Source organism: Callorhinchus milii, unplaced genomic scaffold, assembly GCF_018977255.1.
Source record: "Callorhinchus milii isolate IMCB2004 unplaced genomic scaffold, IMCB_Cmil_1.0 Scaffold4, whole genome shotgun sequence".
In the NCBI taxonomy this organism is placed as follows: domain Eukaryota; kingdom Metazoa; phylum Chordata; class Chondrichthyes; order Chimaeriformes; family Callorhinchidae; genus Callorhinchus; species Callorhinchus milii.
The window spans coordinates 42,607,678-42,628,690 of NW_024704745.1; the positions used below are offsets into that span (position 1 = coordinate 42,607,678).

Here is a 21,013-nt window from a genome sequence, read left to right on the forward strand (position 1 = left end):
AATATGCAGCATTAATTATTATTATTATAGAGCACCTTTCACGTCCTCCCGATATGAAAAGTGCTCTATAAATGTAATTTTGTTGTTGTGTATTAATATTATTATTAACCATAATACTTACATTTCGTAAGGAGCCTTTCACATCGGGAGGACTTCTCAAAGCGCTTCACAAGAATGACTATGTTTTTTTAATACCTCACCTGAAGATAGTTTTTGTTTTTCCCTGGTATTTTCTTAATCAGTTGTTCTACAGTTGACTGTGTTCTAACATCTAGCCACACTGATGAAAAAAAACTTACAGGTAAATAAAGTGTGCAATTCCAGTAGTGACACAAACATAATGATTGAACAGTAGTGGGTCCTAAACATTTGAATTACTACTGAACCATTTTAATGTACAATTATGATTTTACTCATTTATGTAAGTCTTGATAGTTTTCAATTTGAAGTCAGTCAAAATAGTCGGTATCTTTTCGAATATCCTCCAAATCATGTTAAGTAGATTCTAAACATTTTTAGAAATATAGATAACTTAGAGCTGTAAGGTCACCAGGGACATCACTTCCTGTGCATCATGATGCCTGTGTAGTGCAAAAGAAGTGACGTCCTTGGTAACCTGAAAGTCGGCAAGATCTGCAGTCAAAAGGAAAACCTCCCTTTGGGAAAATGCTGCCACTCATTCAGTGCCTGTGAAATTTTAGCATAAATAGCGTCATTTAAGATGTAGGTCATAGTACAATTCTTCAGACTATTAAATTACACCATACAGCTGTCATAAAATATCATCATATCAGTAGTAATAATAGATAACTAAATAATGTAGCGCACAGTTTTAGTTGTTGAAACTTCCTGGAACTTAAAAAGTGAGCAAAAATTTAACGCACAAAATTAGCTTCTAAAATAATACAAGTTTGACATTAGTAATGAAATGCAATTATAAAAATAGTGAAATTGAATGCCAAAAGAAGCCTATACAGTAAACCTCACATAAGTCTTATCAGTTGGGATCATACATTAAATATGACTTATGGAAAGTATGAGTTATGTCAAACTTGTGCTGTATATATGATATGACATAAGTCGTATCATATATGACTTATATAAATTTATGTATAAGTCTGATTTCATATGACTAACACATGACAAATAGGAAATTGAACGGGTCATGGTCAGACACACGACTTAGGCGATTGTACAATTCATACAAGTCACACTTATGCAAGTTTTATTATATATTTTATTTAATCTTGTTTCTAGAAATGTAAATTAAAAATAGGAGATTTATAAAAGAGTTACTTACAAATTGCATTGTAGAGTGGTTCCCCAGTTGTCTTATCCCATATAATGGTTGTTTCTCTCTGGTTAGAAATTCCAATTGCTATAAATATGAAATATTAACATGTATTCATTTGTTGGTTAAAACTACATATGCATAGCAAGAAATTTAATTTCGATTTTTAAAATATCCTTGAGAATATTACATATAAAAATAAATATAATAAAATCTAAGTAAAATATTAGGGTTGCTTTACCCCCATCCCTCAAGAAATACAGATCACTGTGTGAGACTCACTTCTTTACCAGAGGTTGGAGTGAGCAAGATGACTTATTTGATTTTAACCAATTGAAAATATGAGTCTACACGCCTCATAGTTATGATAACATAACTATGGAACCTAGATAATTAGATGGTGTTGGATATAATTTTAAAATAACCAACCCAATAGGTTTTCATGTATGCTGCAAATATTTAGAGCAAAACTAACTTCTGTAACAAAATATGAAACAATTATACAATGACACCGTATAACATGAGTTGCAATGTTCTCTCTTCCCCCTCTTTCTTTCAATCATTCTCTCTCTTCTCCCCTCTCCGCCTTTTTGAATCAGTCTCTCCCCCCTTCTGTTTTGGAGGGATTATTATTAGGCGTGTGGAGTGGGCCGAATGGCCTCCTTCTGTACTGTATAATTCTGTGATTCTATGAAATGACCTTAGTCATCCCTAAACAATTTATACGTAAAAAATAAAATAAGATTTTTCAGAGCAGCACATATTTGTGGGCGAAACGCGGCAGCCAATTGCGCACAGCAGTGTCCCACAAACAGTCGTGGATTGAAGTGACCAATTTATTGTTTTTTTTTCTTGAGAAATTTAGGGAGCGGTAGAAAGAGAAAGCTAAAATGTAGGGAGAAAGGAAATTCGTGTGTGGGAATGGGAAGAACAGGGGGTGCTTGTAAACATAACAAAAATGACATTTAATACACAGAGAACAAACATTGCTTAAATCAAATGCAAGGATTATTTTTATTATTATTTTTGTCCTCGATTCCCATATTCAAACCTTCACTGCACCCTCTACTTTGCTTCAATATCCTTTCTATAATGTGGACCCAACAATGCACTATTCCAGCCTCAGCCTAACCCATGGCATACAGATTCATCATCACTTCCTTAACTTTGTATTCAAGTCCAAGATATAGTTCCCCAAATATAACCTTTGTTGCAACTAAAATTTTGTTTTAATTTTCTCTCTTCCTAAACTGAAGGCGACAATTCTTACTAATTGCAGACTCTGCTAACATTTTGATACCCACCTCGACTGGCCACTCTTCCTATGTGAGCCTAGTTTTGACAGGCATTTGACCATGAACTATCCTGCCTAATCTGATATTCACACACTTTCCAGCAGAGGTCATAGGATAGTTCCTTCACTTTTCCTTTGATTTCTTTGCACTATTGCTGATCCATTATATTAAAGCTATGTTGTTTGGCTCTGACTAATACATTCTTGTCTCTGGCTTTGACTACCTGTCTCCCTATTAATATCCCTGTCTACTTGCTCTGACTAATTGAGCCAGTGAGTAATTTTGACATTTAGTTTGACCCCCAGTCCTGTTTCAAATCCTTGACCACAAATACCCTTCTTCCATCACTGAAAAGTTGCCATTTATGTCCCAACCTCACTCCCAATGCAGCCAAAATCCTTATCCGTGTTGTTGTGACCTCTTGTTTGATTTTCTGACACTAGGTTTAACTTATCCAAAACTCCACAGATTGTATCTTTTCCGCAGAAAACTCACCGTGCTCATTACCCCTATCCATGCCAGGCTTCATGGCTCTTAGTACCCTAGCGGATTGACTTCAAGACCCTCATGCTGACCAACAAATGTTTTTATAATCTTGCTCTTTACCGGCCTTCACTGTTTGAGTTTGCATTTACAAGTTCATCAGAATCATTCTTCCTGATTGAATGCCCTATTAATCACTGGAAGAGACAGCTATTATGCTATTTGCTAAATCATGTTATCAAGCATTATACTAAAGCAAGAGACACAGCTGACTATATTTGAAGTTTATCCAACATTACTAGAATTCAATAGATCTAATGTGATATCATACATATTCCGCTTACGCATAACAATTCACTTTAAATTTAAGGTTTAAAGAATAGTAATGCACTTTTATTTATAAAAATACTGTTTGCATAAACACAAATAACTTAAATAGTCCATTGGACAGTACAGCTAGTGTCAGGAATGCCAGTATTTACTGTACACTTGCTTTTTACAGTAGCTTGAGTCTTGTTATTGGTACACAGCATCTCCATTAACATGCAGTCTATGTTTATATCACCAATGGGCCTGAGAAACAGTTCAACAATGATGCCTGCACTGATGGATCGGAGCATGGAAACTGCAATGATGAGATTGATAAAGCGAGTCTGATCCCTTCTGTAAATGCTTTTCACATGTTCATTCAGAGCTTGACGTGCCTCATCATGAAGACTCTGGGTGTATTCTACACACTGTAGTCCTGGGAATTCTGCAAATAATCAAAATATGTTATAATATTATCAACATCATATTTGTGCACAATTAAAATCTTAGTAAGTAATCCACATAAAAAGGTGCAAAAACAAACTTTTTTTTAAGACACTATTTTTATTGCACACTTTCTTGCAAAATGTAACTGATTGGTCCTAACTTCTTGCAAATAAAGGGAACAAACATCTCATATCAATTTATAAGTTACCCTGCTTTACAAAGTTGAGCAATTTCAATTGCTTCTTGATGCTGAAGGCCCTGTTGGTACTGATCAATATATACAATAATACAGTGCTACTGAAGCTAACAGCAAACTCTAAGTCATGTATTTATATGGAAGGGATGAAAGAAAAAAAATAGTTCGTAGCACAAATGAAGATAAAAAAACTTTTGAAAAAGAAAGCCCACCTGAAGGTATTTATAATAACAAATAAATAATAAACAAATAACAATCCTTGCATTTTGTACAGTGTCTTATTATGTCATCGAGATGTCTCAAAGCGCTTCAAGAAGTTAGTTTAAAGTGTAGCGACCGCATTCACAGATGACAACGAGGGTAATTAGTATCTGGATTTCTAAGCCGCCAGCAGGATGGTTGAGACCAGGACATTGGATGACAGTCTTGATTCTGTAATGGGAAAATTGTAGGGTGAATATTCTGGAACTATGAGATCAAATGATCCAAAGGACTCCATACCTATCTGCGATCATGTGAATGATTTATATTGGGAGAGTTAATATGATCAGCTGAATGATTTTTGTTTCGTCAGCCGGGGCGCAGAGTATCACTGGTAAAAGCATGCTTAAGAGTATCCAAGCTAGATTGAGATTTCCCTGCATCCCACCTACATATGGAAATCCCAGAGGCAGATTGTTGGAATGGAACGTGCACTAAACTGGATGAACATCTGTCGACCCAGTCCACATGTGAGGACTATGGCCAACAGAGAAAAGGGCATTAAGGCTTGCAAACCATCCCTTTGGTGGTTCCCAACACCCCAGTTACCTGTAGTCCTGTAGCTCAGTGGTTAGAGCACTCGCTTTGCAAGTGAGAGACCTGAGTTCAATTCCAGGCAGAGGGCGAAACCTTGGGCAAGTTTCCTTACTCCACACAGAGCCTAATAATAATCCCTCCAAAACCAAAACAATAATAAATTGGTCATTCTCAATCTACGACTGTTTGTGGGACATTGCTGTGCGCAATTGGCTGCCGCGTTCGCCCACAAATATACAGTCAGTTCGCTTTACAGTGTGTTCTGTGAAGCGCTTTGGGACGTCCTCCTGACGTGAAAAGCGCTCTATCAAATTATTATTATTATTATTATTATCATTATTACCTGCCTTTGCAATATACCCCTGAATTTCTTCTATTTCCAGAAACAAATGGCTTCTTGATCCCAATGGTATGAGTCCCCCCGTTTCGGGGCAAACCCCCCAAAAAAGTTCAACCCAACCTTCTTGACCCAAAGTAACCGCAAAACGTTTTAGCACCAAACGTGTGTTTTAAACGACAGGTTCTCACCGAGTGAGAGACCCCCCAACACCCACCACCCACCCACCCACCTGCGTCGAACAGGAGAGTCCCTTTCAGGTACACGCGTATTCCTCGGAGCTGATGTCCAGCCTCCAGCACCGGGACCAGGAAAGCTCGGCCGCTCAGGGTCTCGGCCGCCGAGGGCGAGGGCGGGACAGTCCGCTGTGTCCGGAGCCCGTGCGGGAGAGTCGGTCAGAATGCGCTGCAAAATACCGGGCGGGGGGGTCTCCTCCGGGGTGGGGGCGCGCCCCGGGTCCCGCGCCAGTCCCGGCACGAGCAGCGGGGCCGCGCGCCCCCTGACCGGCGGCGGCGGCGGCGGCGGCGGCCGCGGACCCTCCCGGGGCAGCGCCTGGACACGGGGCGCGTTTCCGACGAGCGCTGCGCTCTTCGCGAGGACCGCCGAGGCCGCGGTGCGGGTCACTGCTCGGGGGGGGATTTGAGCAGCGCCGCCGCCCGCCCGCCCGGACCCGCACCCGCACCCGCACCCGCACCGGCGGCTCTCCCCGGGGGGAGACCCCTCCCGCTGCTCGGCGGCCTTCAGGATGGCGAGGAGGACGCTGCTCAGCCTCCTGCCGCCCCCGCAGCCACACGGGTCCGCGGTGGACATCGCGGAGCGGAGCGATGTCCTTCCAAGACTTTTATTTATTTTTCCTGCGGAGACGGGAAAGCCCCCGAGGCTCGCGCGCTGCTTTATACAGAGCTCCTCGCGAAACACTCGGGGGGGGACGGGGACACAGCGCAGGACCCCCCACTGACCGGTCCTGACCCCCACAACTTGGCAGGAATTGGGGGGGGGTGTGGGGTGTGTGTGGGGGGGTTGTGTGTGGGGGGGGTGAGGGTGTGTGTGGGGGGGTGGGGGGGGGTGTGTGTGGGGGGGAGGGGGGTGTGTGTGTGTGTGGGGGGGGGGCTCTCTCTCCGGGGTCACAGGCACCGCCTGATCTAGCTGTTAATGTACAGAAATCCTGAAGAAAAAATAAAAGAGAGAGTGGGAAGGCGAGTGGGGGCAGAGCGGCCAAACCCCACCTCGTGGGAAATCGGGTTCTATGGATAAGGGTATCCAGGACACCGCAGCGAAGAGTTTATAATGCAAAACATAGTTAAGTGAAGACGGCACTTCCCATATTGTGTCCAGTAATGGTTGCCCCACTTTAGGAAAGAGGTGCAGAGGAGATTTACTGGAAAGGGAAGAGGGGACCAAAGGAGACAGCTTCAGGGCTATGGAGGAAGGGCAGTTGAACAACAGTGCCCTGTTATGATCTTGTGAAACATGATGTGACAGTTTATCACTGGTGTTGAAAATTGCTTCCAAACTAACTCGCCTTTTCTTACTCCAACTTTGTTGGGGGGTACGTGGCCCCTTCTCCTTTCTGCTTTTTGTGGAGTCCTGCGGCTCAGTGGTTAGAGCACTCGCTTTGCAAGTGAGAGACCTGAGTTCAATTCCAGGCAGAGGGCGAAACCTTGGGCAAGTTTCCTTACTCCACACAGAGCCTAATAATGATCCCTCCAAAAAAAACAAAAACAATAATAAAAATTGGTCATTTTCAATCTACGACTGTTCGTGGGACATTGCTGTGCGCAATTGGCTGCCGCGTTCGCCCACAAATACACAGTCAATTCACTTTACAGTGTGTTCTGTGAAGCTCTTTGGGACGTCCTCCCGACGTGAAAAGCGCTATATCAAATGCAAGGATTATTATTATTATTTGACACACAAGTTTGGCTCTAGCTAACATCGCTGTTGGAGCATTATGTATCCCAGGATGTCAGCCAAACTGTAACTCATCAGAGCGAAGTTGCTGTTGATGCTCTTCGGAGGACCTCACCTCCTCATCTCATGAAAGATTGAAAGACTGAAGGCAGAAACAACAAACAACAAATTACATTTTAGAACAAACAACAAATGACATTTGTATAGAACCTTTCACATCAGGAAGACGTCCCAACCCCCAACCCACAGATGTTCTAAGTTGCTAACAGCATAATACATCTATTCATATTCTTGAACTTCATTAGTATGGATTCTGTCGTGCACTATTACTTGAGACAAAGAACCATTTTACTATAAGCATATTTATGTATTTTCTTCCAATGGAAGTATTTAGAATCATTAGTCTCTACAGTAATCTCTTGATATTTTGAAGATAATAGATTATTTATGTATTGCTTAACCATAGCGAAATATTAGCATAATAACACTATTTAGCATAACTAATACTATATTTTTTGTGTACACTGGATTGTACTGTGTATCTATTTTGTCATTCCTAAAGAATTGTAATGAATCAATAAAACTTTTGGTAAAAAAAACAAGGACGGCATTCAATCTTGATATGTTTATAAACTAACATGATAACATTAGTAATATGAAGTGAATTGTGGCAAACAGAGGAAGATAAATTTACAAATATATATGGACACATATGTTCTGTCCAAACTCTTGACCAATGGCCTGATGTGTCAGCCTGGCTCAGTTGGTAGCAGTTTTCCTTCTGGTCAGAAAGTTGTGGGTTCAAACCCCACATTGAGATCTTAAGATCAAAGTTGAGGCTGATGCCGCAAATCAATGCTTCTATGAGATGTTAAACTGAGATCTTGTCTACCTGTTCAAGTGGACAATGTAAGGATTGTTAGATGCTGTAGCCCTATTTGAAAAGAGAAGGAAATTTCTCCTGGTGTTCTGACAAACAATCCATCAGATAAAAATTAGTCATTCACTTCATGGATGGTTGTGGGACTTTGCTGGGCACTTTTTCTCATGTGTTAGAGCCCCGAAGGACTAAATAAAATGGGTGCTGATAGGCAGCTGTTATCTGTGGAAAATTTAGGAGTGAAGGATGGGAAATAAAAGAGGAAACATTTGCAAACTGAAAATACAACTGGTGGCTAAATCAGAGCTGTAAAATAAACATAGCATAGATGGCTAACTTAGCAGTGCCTACAGTGTGCTGGAAGCATCATTATATTCCTTATAGGAGTAGCAATGTGAACATTACGCTGTTGTGGCAATGATTTTGAAGGTCAGATTTTGCTAGCTGAACTGTGTTATTTCTTCTGCAGGAAATAGGATTTTTTGCCAAAGAAATGGAATTACTGCATTGTCAGACATTGGTGATAAAGTTAATATGCAGCAATTTATCTGCAAGGACGGTGAAGGAAAGCCAACTATGGTGGCCTTGGAAAAGATAAAATTACATGTTCAAATGCAGCAGGTAATGATTTCATATAACTACAAGTACTGTCCAAATTGCAGACAGCAGAAGAATTAAAATTAGTATTTTCACTAATACTTTTGAATAACACACACAATGACAGTGTTTTATAGGCTTTACAATGGGAACATTTTCCAGNTTTTTTTACTATCATCTTCTTTATATTTTATCCTTATATTTTATTTTAACTTATTGTGAAGTGATATATGTGGCATTTAATGTTATACCTATTGTGACTATCACTGTCAACTTTAAATTTGAGTTAAGTCAGTATTCTGCAAACCAACTCTGAAATGTTGGGATCTGTCAGGTAACAGATTCATATATGTGGGGCTTGTTTGGCCGTCTCAATAATTACTGCATGCAACTTTGATCCCAACTACCTTCATAATATTGTGATATATCAGAGGGGGTGGGCTTGGATTATCAGCTGGGTCATAGTTGGGGCAGAATGTGATAATTGAAAATGAATGCGAATGTTTTAGCCTAATACTTTACCACATTATACTGCTTTACTGCATGGAAGCTTTACATTGACAACGCTACATGTTGAGCTGCATCGTTGGAGGTTTTGTCTTTTGGATGAGAGATTAAATTGAGTCATTTTGTTCTTTAGGAGGACATTAAAGGAAGCATGACACTCGTCTAAACGTGATCGGTGTCATGATGAACAGGTGCCAGTTTATTTGTTGATGCTGAACTGAATACCGAAACTCACTAACTAAGCTTTTGCATTATGATAAACAGTCACTTGACAGCTGGCGCCTGTAGAACCATCCCTGATCAACAGGCTTGTTTATGCAACTGACCCCATCTTGCTGCTTCTAACTTCTCAAAGTCCTCTCCAGTGTCTGTTGGATGATTAATCACTGACTTTGGAACAGGGAAACGACTTCCCGTGATCTTTGTAGAACTTTCAAAGGATTGTGCTTTGAACACCATGTACTCTTGGCAAAGTAGAATGTTAGCGTATGCTTAAAGTCGTGCTACTGTGTGTTCGAAATAAACGGCACATAGGGATTGGCTATGCGGGAAATCAGGAAATTTCTCAAGTGCCCCTTGAATGGTTTCTGAGCACTCCCATGATTTGGCTCCCATACTTATCACCCAGAGCCCGATATCTGGGTGAAAAATAGCTCAAACCAGCCATTCACCCAGAGCTTGCCCTCTCTGATGACTGACAGCTACGAGAGCTAATCTTCACCCAGAGCCTACCCTTCATGATGGTTGTAAATTAATTATAATTTGTGTAATACCAACGACATATGTTTTCAAGTTTTAGAATTTCATAGATATTGCTGAAATCTTTACAAATATTCTGGTATTATTATATTATAGATATTATTGAATTCAGAATCATGTTGACACATTACCAAATACCTCAAGTAACTGCAATCAAACAAAAATGGTATGTTAATTCTTCTCCTTTCAATAGCAATTGATAAAAGATGCAATACCTAGTGAAGTTGGAACTGTTACAAATATCATAATAAATATTTACAAAAGTGGTTTGGTTGTGGAAGTAACCTGCAAATTGCCAAGAGACCTTTGGATAAATCAAATGTTAGTGGTTCACTATAGTACTGAGCATTGAATTACTGGAACATTAATATTCAAGGCCCTGGGAGGCTATGAAACAGCTCCAATCTGCTATTCACTTCACAATCTGAACCATGTTATGTCGAGGGTGAGATGAATATCTATTTTCCTTCAAAAGGAAAATCAGGTGGTTCATCCTGACTGGAAGATACCATCTTGCATCTCTCACTGACTTCAAAAGACAGAAATCAGAAGATATGTTACTCAACCACTCTCAAAGGCTTGAGTCCAAGCAGACTAAAGAAAAAAATGAAAAGTTTATTTTTCCGGAAGGAGGAATTTTTTTCTTTTTCTTTGTCAGCCGGGTGTTTGACACATGCGGAAACCCATCACCATGCTTAAGAGTGTCCAAACCAAACTGAGATTTCCATGCATCCCACCTACACATGGAAAATCCAGAGATAGATTGCCGGAATGGAATGGGCATTCTCTCCCTGGAGGGACACATCCTGCTTTCCTAATTCCGGAAAGTATTAGGTGCAGGTTTGTAAGAGCCAAGGCTTGGGGACCCCAAAGTATGCTTTGGGGTTTTACTGAAGTTTAACTAGCTAAAACTGCACTACTTGGCATTGATATTGCTATCCGGCAAGCTTTCCTGCTGCTTGTCCAGCTAGGACCATCTTACCTGTTAGGACTTTGGCATGCAGGATAACAGGAGCTGAGTGGGATGATTCCCTGCCCCCAGTGACTGGTCTACCCTTCGAGGTCCTGCCAATTGGTCAGGCTGGCTGTGCTGTCAACAGCAGTGGCCTTCAATACTGCGGACCCACCTGGCTCATGAACTGGACTACCGAGACCACCACAGAGGGCTGGCTCGATTCCGACATTCCATTGCCAAGTATGTCACCTTGGAGCCAGTTGAGCTTCAAGGAAACCCTGCTTACCTCCCCCTAGGAGAGAAAGAGGAAGATAAATAAATGAAGGGAATCAAATGTTAACAGCTATTTTTTCTCAAAACTGCAATTAGTTATGAGGACATTAACTTTTTCTCCAAGGGATTAGGCTGAATAGACCTTGGGGAGCTAAGCATGAGGAGAGAAAGTACACTATGTTAAAGTCAAGCTGCATTTTTAACCCCCCTGACAATGTAGGCTGAAAAGAAAATGCAGAGAGATAGCAGACAGCTAAAACAGTGCGACACCAGGGGAAAAATATTTGTCAAAATTCAAGAGGGCAGCATGCTTGACTTACAATAGATACGCTATCACATTTGCAATTAGTTGAAAAAGGCAGCACATCATTTCCCATTGATATCCATTTGAACTGCTTGTGGCACCATAACTGGGAATACATTTTGCCTAGAACTAAAATTCCATGACTTCCTGTCGTGTTCCGGTTGTGTGAAGCTGATGGCCTCACAAAAGAACTGCAAAGTATTAGGTTGGCAAGAGCCAAAGCTTGGGAACCGTACCCCAGAGTGTGCGTTGGGGCACCCCTGGAGTCTAACCAGCTAAAACCGCATGGTTTGCCATTGAGATTCAGAAATATTTTACATGCGACCTATAGATCAACAGATCACTTATTTGTAAAACTTTTATGTTTTATGGGAGAAACTCTTCAATCGCTTGCTTCAGACAAAGATTGTGTCATTGTTTTCTTTCCCATTGTCTAACAAATGAGAGTAATTTGGAAGTAAATCAACTAAGATCAATTGCACTGTTTTTGCTTTCTTGCAGTCCATTACAAGTCAATGATAACAATCATGAGAGTGCATTTGAAACACATTAATTTTTCTGTAATGTCAATGTGTATTTATTGAATATGGTCTAATTTGCTATTCCTTGTTATGAAGGCACAGTATTAAAACATTGTTGGCCTTATTCTGTATGTCTTTATATTTTGAACATTGAAGCAACAGTATCTCTTTAGCACAAATTTGACACTGTTACCATTTAAAACTGACTGATTTTTACATGCTTAGAGAGGAAACCTGAAAGAACAAAGGGGAATACAATTTACTTCCATCAGACGGCAATTGTGGAAGGAAGTTCTCTGAAGTTTCGTTTTCAACAAGGTGTTTGTATGACTGGCGTGTTTCCAGTTAGTTTGCTGCAATCAAAAGATAATGGAAACATTCTGTGGTCCCTGATCCCCGCACCCACCACACACAAAATTTTTTATTTCTGTTGACTTAAATACCTACAAGAATTGCAAAGGTTGAGGATCAATGGACAGTGGGGTATCCACAACTGAATGTGAGGATTTTCACAAGGAGATTGGTGCTGTGAACCTGATTATTTTAAGTTTTGCTTACTTTGGTAGGAACACAACAATAGACACCCTTGTGATGGCAGGTCTGCAGAAAGAGATATACACACCCGGCTTGCTCTAAGGAGAAAATTGAACAGTAAAACTTTTATATTCAGTTGTTTATTTGTATTTATTTATTTATTTCTTTCTTTATTTATTCATTTATTAATCCTTTATGTTCGGTACTGTGTACCTTTAGTAAATAAACGATTGAGCTATTGTAATTGGAAAGTGTAGAAGTGGTGTGATTATTAATACTATTCACCTTCAAATACACAAGCTACACAATCAATAAATAAAATAACAATTTGGTCACTCAATCCATGACTGTTTGTGGACACTGCTGTGCACAATTGGCTGCCGAGATTCGCCCATACATATACAGTCAATTCACTTTACTGTATATTCTGTGAAGCGCTTTGAGACATCTAGAAGACGTGAAAAGAGCTATATCAAAACGCAAAGATTATTATTATATATTAATACATAGCCAAATGTTGGCTCATTGATTGTAATTCTGAGTGATTAGTGCATGCCACACAAGCTTGAATAGGAACGATTCTAAGTTTATCTGAAATTGTTTGAGCACTCATAATCAGGCTACAGAGAGCATTTGATAAATCTGATACCAGACAAATATAATAATAATAATCCTTGCATTTGACAAAGCACCTTATCACGTTTTTCAGACGTCTCAAGAGCTTCACAGAATATACTGTAAAGTGAATTGACTCCATTTTGTGGGTGAAACGCGGCAGCCAATTGCGTACAGAAGCGTCCCACAAATAGTCGTGGATTGAAGTGACCAATTTATTGTTATTATTTCTTTTTGAAGGAATTATTACCCCTGGAAGAGTGATGCACCAATCAACTAACAACCGGGTTCCTGCTTCTCCTAGATAAACAGAGACGTGTGGGGTAAGGAAACTTGCCCAAAATTTTGCCCTGCCAGGAAGCAAACCCAGATCTCTCACTTGCGAGGTGAGCGCTCTAACCACTGAGCTATAGGACTCTTCGATAATAAAATCATGGCCTACACTGCCAAATAGATATTGGCCTTATTCTCTTTAAAATATCTGCATAAATCAGCTTTAAATATTAGCATCAGAAAATAGATATCACATAATGAGTAAAGCATTACAATGATCAGTAATGTGTTTTCAAAGTAAATAAAAACTTGTAAAGAAGGGGTGTTGATAGAATCTTTTAACCCAAGAGGAAGTAACTAAAACCTCTGTATCCAGAGGATATAATTCACTTGGAATTTCTGAAGATATTCGAGAATAATGTTCTGCATCTGAGACTTTTAATGAAGATTATAGTTCATAGATCTGATAGTTAATTAGCAATCTACATTGAAAACTGACTTAATTATAGAAAGCAAAAGGTGGCAAATTGAGAAACCTCCATATGAGGGTAGTGACTTGTAAAATATTATATGGGCTTATTCTGAGTCCCTTGTTGTTCACATGCTGTTCACACTATTCATAAATGATTTAAAACAGTGTACTTCTTGCAATATTATAACATTTGCAACGATACCAAACTGCAGTCTAACCCAACATTATTGAGGCCAATTGTAATGCTTCAACTGCTGTGATCAGATAACTCAACTCAGGTTGGGATTATACCCTTCAACCTGTACAATTTAGCGATGGATAATTGTGTCTGTCAATTCTTCTAAAGATGGGCTGATATCGAGCTGATGGCTAGGGTTATTGGAAAGAACTTCCCCTAATTTGTAATATGTGGTAGAGGAAGGGAGTCATTCTACTTTCGTTTTCAAACAGCTGGTTTAAAAACTAGTTTGTAAAATCCCTCTTTTGGCAAACCATTTTCTTTCATTTCTGCTAGCAGCTTTTTACTTGCCTGTGGACTTTTCTGCAACACTCCCAATTTAACAGATAACTTTCCCTCCGATGAAGTTAAACCTCACCGGAGCTGCTTGTCACCACCCAATGTACCTCTGATAAGAGACTGATGATTTATTGATCACCGTCTACTTCTGTTGCAGGGCTACTGTTAGAGGTAGCCTTGACAATTCTATGACATTTGTTGCTTGAAAACAGTACAGTTCATCACACCTCCAGAATTCTGAGTAGAATCATTGCCGGGGATAATAATGGAAGTAAATTAGAATACCCTGGTTATAGATTGGCAAATAGGAGGGATCTCATTGGTGTCACCTGAATATATATAGGGCATTATTAAATAGGGTTAATGAAAATACACTGTGAATGCTGCTTACCTTTTGTATTGTTCCCTGATTCTGGTTTTATGATTGATTATTAAGAAGCTCAGGGACACAATAATGAAGTATCTACAAGGTCAAAGTAAAAACCTAATAACAAACTGAAGATGTGTAGAGTGATATACTTTATGATGTAGTAGCATCAAACTGCACCAAATCAATATCATGTAGAAAATTGAGCATCAATCTTAGTTAAGTAAGATGGAATACCTTTTACTACTAATAACTTACTACTTATTGCATCGAATTGATGTTAACCCTTTCACTAGTTCACTCTGTTAATACTTAAGTTGATAATGGATAGATGTCAAGTTAATAATATTACAAATTATAAGTGAAAGGTGCACAGTGATGTAAAAATAATCACTTCATCATTGTGATCAAACTGTTGACATCTTGGCTGAAGTATTAAAATCCTCCCTACCAACTTTGGTGATTCACAATCTCACACAATTGAACCCTATTATTGAACATCATAGCACTGTAATAAATATAAATAATTGCTGATTCATAAGGTCCATAAAGACTTCTGCCTTATTTCACTGACTTATGAAGTACAGCATTTAAGCACAAGTTGTCACTGAATTCTACCTAACATTATTCCTGCCCTGCTATTTCTGCTAAGTTATTTATCATACATTTGTGATATCTGGGAATAAAATGACCAGAAAATTATTTCTAAAATTCAATAACCTCCAATGACCTTCCTAATGCATATCTTAACAAACTGAATGTTTTTGTTTTAGGTTGGTTTATTAGTTTATGGCATCTGTTGTTTATTTAGCAGACGTCACTTAGTTTTTCCACTTTCCTCTAAGTTGGAATGTTCTGTCAACTCTCAAGTTGGGACTTTTGCTCATAGTCTAACTTGACTTTTCATTGCAGTACTTGTGGAGCACTGCACTGTTGAAGTTTTAAATGTTAAATGACATGTTAAGTGTCTGCCTGCTCTTCAGATGGATGTTAAAAACTCCATGAAAGTACTTGAAAAGAGAAGGAGTTTCTTTTGATATCCAGTCCAACATTCTTCTAAAGAAAATTGATCAGTCATCTCATGGATGCTTGTGGAATCTTTCTGGTGAAAATGGTAATTGCATCTGCCTACTAATAAATGAAAATTCTCTATTATGCTCTACGTCTACTTTTTTGGGAATGTTAGTGATTAAGGTTAGAAACCTAGATTGTTAAAACTATATCTCTGACAATAGTATATATAATGAAAAGTAGCAGTAGGATTGGCATGTAATCCATTTGTTAGTGTTGTAAAACTGTGTTTCAGAGGCCCGAAGCTACATCACAATAAGATAACAATATTCATTACATTTAACATAATAACAATCATTGCATTTGATATAGGACCTTACCACATTGTTCAGACATCCCAAAGTGCTTCACGGGATATACTGTAAAGTGTGTTTTATGGGCGAAACGCAGCAGCTAGTTTTACACACAGCAACGTTCCACAAACAGCCACGGAGTGAATGAACAATTTTATTTATTGGCCAGGACACTGGGAGAAACTTGCTTTTATTTTCGAATAGTGCCATGGGATCTTTAATATCCACCTGAACAGGCAGAAGGGATCTCGGTTTAATGTATCATCCAAAGGACAACACCTCTGACAATGCAAACCCCCAGCACTGCATTGGAGTGTCATCTTAGACTATGTGATTCCAAGTCCTGACATGGGGCTTGAACCCACAACCTTCTGATTCAGGGGTGTGATAAAGCTTTTCAAATCGAAGGACATCTCAAAGTGCTTCACATGATTTTACTGTAAAGTACAGTGACGGGATATTTTGCAGCCAAATGTGGCAGTCAATTTCCACACAGCAATGTCCCCTAAAAACCAATGAAGTGCAGGGGCAATTTTATCTGGGGAGATTGTTGGCCAGTTACCAGGAGAAACTCTCTTCACGTGATTCCCCTTCTACATGATTGTAGCAATGGTGTTAGAAGGGGAATTTTAGAAATATTTTTTGAGATATAAATGACTTTTTGCCTACAAATACAGGAAGCATGCTATATCTCCCAATTGTTGCTTTGTAGAAAGGATAATTGATACTTGCCTAAATGTACACATTATATAATGCTGCATATACTATTCTATTCTATTCTATTCTATTCTATTCTATTCTATTCTAAGTGTCTCATTTTTCTAAGAAATAGCAATAATATTATCTCCTTTTGAAAGGACTCTAATGGTTTCAGATGGCAAACAGCATGTACAATTAAGTCAACTAGCCCTTTCAGATTTTTTTTGATGGATTCTTGGCCTTGTGCATATAAATCTGTTGCAACATCATAGCTTCAAAAGGAAACAACTTGTAATTTTGTTCCAAAACATTTCGAACTAGAGGGAGATAAGAGACCCATTAATATGCTCCTGTATGTCCTATTCTATGTGACCCGCTCATGCCATAATGATACAAGATACTGCTGTTGAGTTAATGTTAAGTTAAACTGACATTCCACAAAACCAGCTCTGAAAGGCAGTAATCTGCAGAGAGGCAGGTTCAAGGGTGTCACCAAGCTGGCTCACGTGTTATGACAAGCGACTTTTGGGGGGAAAACATCCAAGTGTGGAGGTTCTGTTCCACACCCAGTTATTGATTTGGAAATTGTTAGCAGCAGAAAGTCAATGTAATAATTATCAAAAGTATTTATGAGTATTTCAATTTGCTCAGCATGGTGAATCAAAGTGCTACTGAAGACACCTCTTCAAAGTATTAATGCACATAAGTGGTCTCATCAAATGATCTAATTTGTGGGTGGGTGGTCTCAATTATGGTTCAACCCATACTCACTAAACCCAATTGCCATTAGAATTCTGAGTCCTGGATTATCCCCATTAATATGTCTGAACCTTTATTCTTATCAATATACTCTAAATATCCTGTTGAAGGTATGTGTGCAAAACTACACACATAAGAAGAAAAACCCAAGTCAAACATTTGTAATAACGGAGAGTAAAGTACTGCAACAAGTGTTAAAATCCTCGTGAAATGTAATAGTTTTTTTTCATTGGGTCTCATCAGTGTCAGCCTGGCAATGTGGTGGTGCTCTTGCCTCTGAGTCAGAAGGTTGTGGGTTCAAGCCCAACATTGGGAATCAAGCTAACACTTCAATACAGGTGCTGAAGGTGTATTGCATTGTCGATGAGACATTACACCGAGGTCCCGTCTGCCTATTCAAATGGATGTTAAAGATCCATTGGCACTATTTGAAAAGAGTAGGGAGCGTCTCCTGGTATCCTGGCCAACAATCCCCCAAAATGAATTTGGTCATTCGCTCCATAGCTGTTTGTGGGACATTGCTGTGTACAACTGGCTGCCATATTTACCCATAAAATCCAGCATTTTAGTCTGCTTTAAGACCACTGCTGATTTACAACTGTCAAGAGTTGGCACAAGAGGTATAATTCGTAAAATTTACAGGAAAGTCGGAAAGTTAGAGTCATGTAGAGTATTGGTTAGGGCACTCACTTCACAAGAGAGAGGTCCTGGGTTCGATTCCCAGATGGGATGAAACCTAAGGCAAGTTTCCTTCCTCCATGTGCCTGTTTACTGAGCAGTAAGTAGGAACCTGGTTGTTCATTGATTGGCGGATCGCTTTCCGGCGGTAATATTCCTTTGGCTCATTTAAGAAGCAGCTTGTTGCTGTATTGGATAAAGATGGGATTGGTATTCTGGAAGGATGAGATCCAATGGACAAAGGGCCTTCTTTATCGATACCATTCCAGTCATCTTATGCTCCTGTGATCTCAGGTTCCCAGCAACACATGTATCTTTTTCCTTATATTTTCGCAGCTTCATTATTTCATCAAAATTCGGTGAAGTTAACTATTATTAGTCTATTATCACAACAGTACAACATGTAGTAAAATGATGAGCTTTATCATCAGCTATGCATGAATTGCAGGAGGTTTTGAAGCTAAGTTTGCACCAATCATGTCAAGCTATGACTTACATGAGCAGAAACTGTACTTGGAAAATGATCATAAAATTATCAGAAACTATGGTGAAATAAACATACTTAAATGGACTAACTGGTTTGAATATTCATCAATATCTTGCTTAAGTCAGAAAAATGTCTTCTTTATCCTAACTTCAAGATTTTCCCGGTCTATGAGGTTCTAAATCAGTGTCAAGCAGCGTGCTTGGTTAAAACCTTGAATTTGATTGAAAGGATCTGTAGCCTTATTCTAAAATTGGTAACCATATATACTCTACAATTGTATGGAATCCCTTTAGATAGAAAATGTAGGTATTTAAACACAATTGTACCTGAATAGCATTGCTTTACTTTGCCTGCTTCACATTGATATTTTTATTGATCTAAACTCATGCGATCTTTATTTCTGCAATTAAAATAAACTTATATTGAAGAATCATGTATAATCATCAGAATGATTTGTGCTCAAAAATGCTTGTTTGTTTAATGTGCTTCCATTAATATGATGACTCACAAACATACTTTTATAATTCAGTTTGTGCTGTCTCCATACTCCTTTTGATTCTTTCAACAATCTAGCAACCTGCTGCCTTCTATCAACCTTGCATTTGAACTTTTCCAGGGAGTCACAAGGGACATTTGCAACACAAAGTTAGAGAAGGCTAACTTGTCTGTCACCAAACCTGCAATGAATCAGTCATCTGTGCTGTACCTGTCACTCCTCACTATCCCCAAGCAAGTAAAAGGGACTGTGATTGTAAGAGAGCAATTCCCAATTATGGAAAAAAGATAGCAGACCTTCATTCTTTCACAGACCATTGTCTAATAAGCCAGTTCTTAGTGAGTTCACAGTACAAAACTGATATAAATGTAATAATAATGATAATAATAATCCTTGCATTTGATATAGTGGCTTATCATGTATTCAAGACGTCTCAATGCGCTTCACAAAACATACTGTAAAGCGAATTGAGTGTGTACTTTTGGGGCGATTTCTACCTTGTAGTTGGATCTTCTAATTCCTCTTCAAACTGGCATTGCTCTTTACATGTTCCTTGAGAAATGAAAGTACCTCCTTCCTAAGTGCAAAAAACTGCACAAGGCAGTTGGATACACTCAGCCAACGCACTTCTGAATAAAGAGGTAAATTACAATATTCTGCATCTAATTCTTCAAGGAAATTTATGAAATTTCTGTAAAACAACGATTTACATTTATATAGCATCTTTCACTTTGGGAGGATAGCTCGAAAGTGCATCACACAATACTAATGAGACTCCACTACTGTACATCTTCAGTAGCCAGTGTATCAAACTTATGTTAAAGACTTTTCACAATGTAAATATAGATTAACTCACTCACAGTCTGAGTGGCTATTGCATCCAGTATCTACTTGTGGTGTCTTACCCTCTGCTAGAAAAATCAAGATATATTTTGCCCATGTGGTACTTGATATTAATAAGAGTTTGTTAAAAACCTTGCTTTCCCACTTACATACATCAGACATCTGAATTGATATAAGTAATGTTGAACAATATTCAACAACAACCACAGCAACAAATTTTATTTATACAGCATTTTCATGTCCCAAGGAGCTGGGCAGTCAAGGGCTTGCATCCGAGGTGGGGTTTGGATTTGAGAAGGGTGAGGTCGAAGGTAAGGGCTGATGGTGGGGCAGTTCACTAAGTAATTTAGGACCTTATGTGTCTGATCTTTTCAGTTGTAGAATAATGACATGCTTTTTCTCTGTATACCCACTGAGCTTTGTTTAACAAGGGAGAAGTATATATTTTTTACTTTCCTGGGCACAATTCATTTCAAAAGAGAATGAATTCGTGAAGCATTTCAAAATATGCTTAAGTTACTCCCCAAAGCATACAATGAGAAACTATTGTTAGCCAGCAGATCTCCTGAAAAACATGGAAATCATGTCATATTACTCGAAGGTCAAGGATAATTTTGTGCTGGAAATCAACTTTGTTTAGCAGTTTTAGATAAAGCTAATGCTGAAATTTGGACGAGGGCAGGTCTAACATTTACCCACTGATGGCTTTTCTTCAAGCCTAGATGTTGATTTAAAGACTGTTTGTGAAACCCAAGTGACCTGCAAAAGTCTGAATGGCAAGTATTGCGGAACTGTCTGTTCAAGGCTGTTATCTTTAGTGTAGCTGAATGTACGCCAGGTCCCAGCAGTAGATTATTTATTAGTAACAGAATTACAGTATTCAGTGTTAAAGTTGGCCGCTCTTTACAATTTACAACATGGAAGGAAGTATTGTGAATGTTAGCCAATTGTTTTTCACTGCAGAAACTGTGGCTGAAAGTATTTTTAAGAAGCACAAATGCTTTCACTAAGTACCTTGCATCCGCATTAGCCCTTTGCTTGCTTCA

At 39.0% G+C, this 21,013-nt stretch overlaps 2 protein-coding genes across 2 annotated transcripts in view; both read right to left on the reverse strand.

Moving 5' to 3' along the window:
• gk (glycerol kinase) overlaps positions 1-1,382 on the reverse strand; it is a gene marked incomplete at its 5' end in the record, with an annotated part of 30,867 nt that extends 29,485 nt beyond the window's left edge. The window contains 2 exons of the mRNA XM_042334401.1: positions 201-280; positions 1,301-1,382. Coding sequence (XP_042190335.1) covers positions 201-280; positions 1,301-1,382 — 162 coding nt within the window. The remainder of the gene's footprint in view (positions 1-200; positions 281-1,300) is intronic.
• An 899-nt stretch (positions 1,383-2,281) lies between these two features.
• On the reverse strand, positions 2,282-9,510 carry LOC103186409 (nuclear receptor subfamily 0 group B member 1). The gene is made up of 3 exons (XM_007905419.2): positions 9,378-9,510; positions 5,389-5,553; positions 2,282-3,823 (listed from the first exon to the last, which is right to left on the reverse strand). Exons 1-3 carry the CDS (start codon positions 9,508-9,510, stop codon positions 3,501-3,503), a joined length of 621 nt encoding a protein of 206 aa, XP_007903610.2. The 3' UTR covers positions 2,282-3,500.
• Between the last annotated feature and the right edge of the window lie 11,503 nt (positions 9,511-21,013).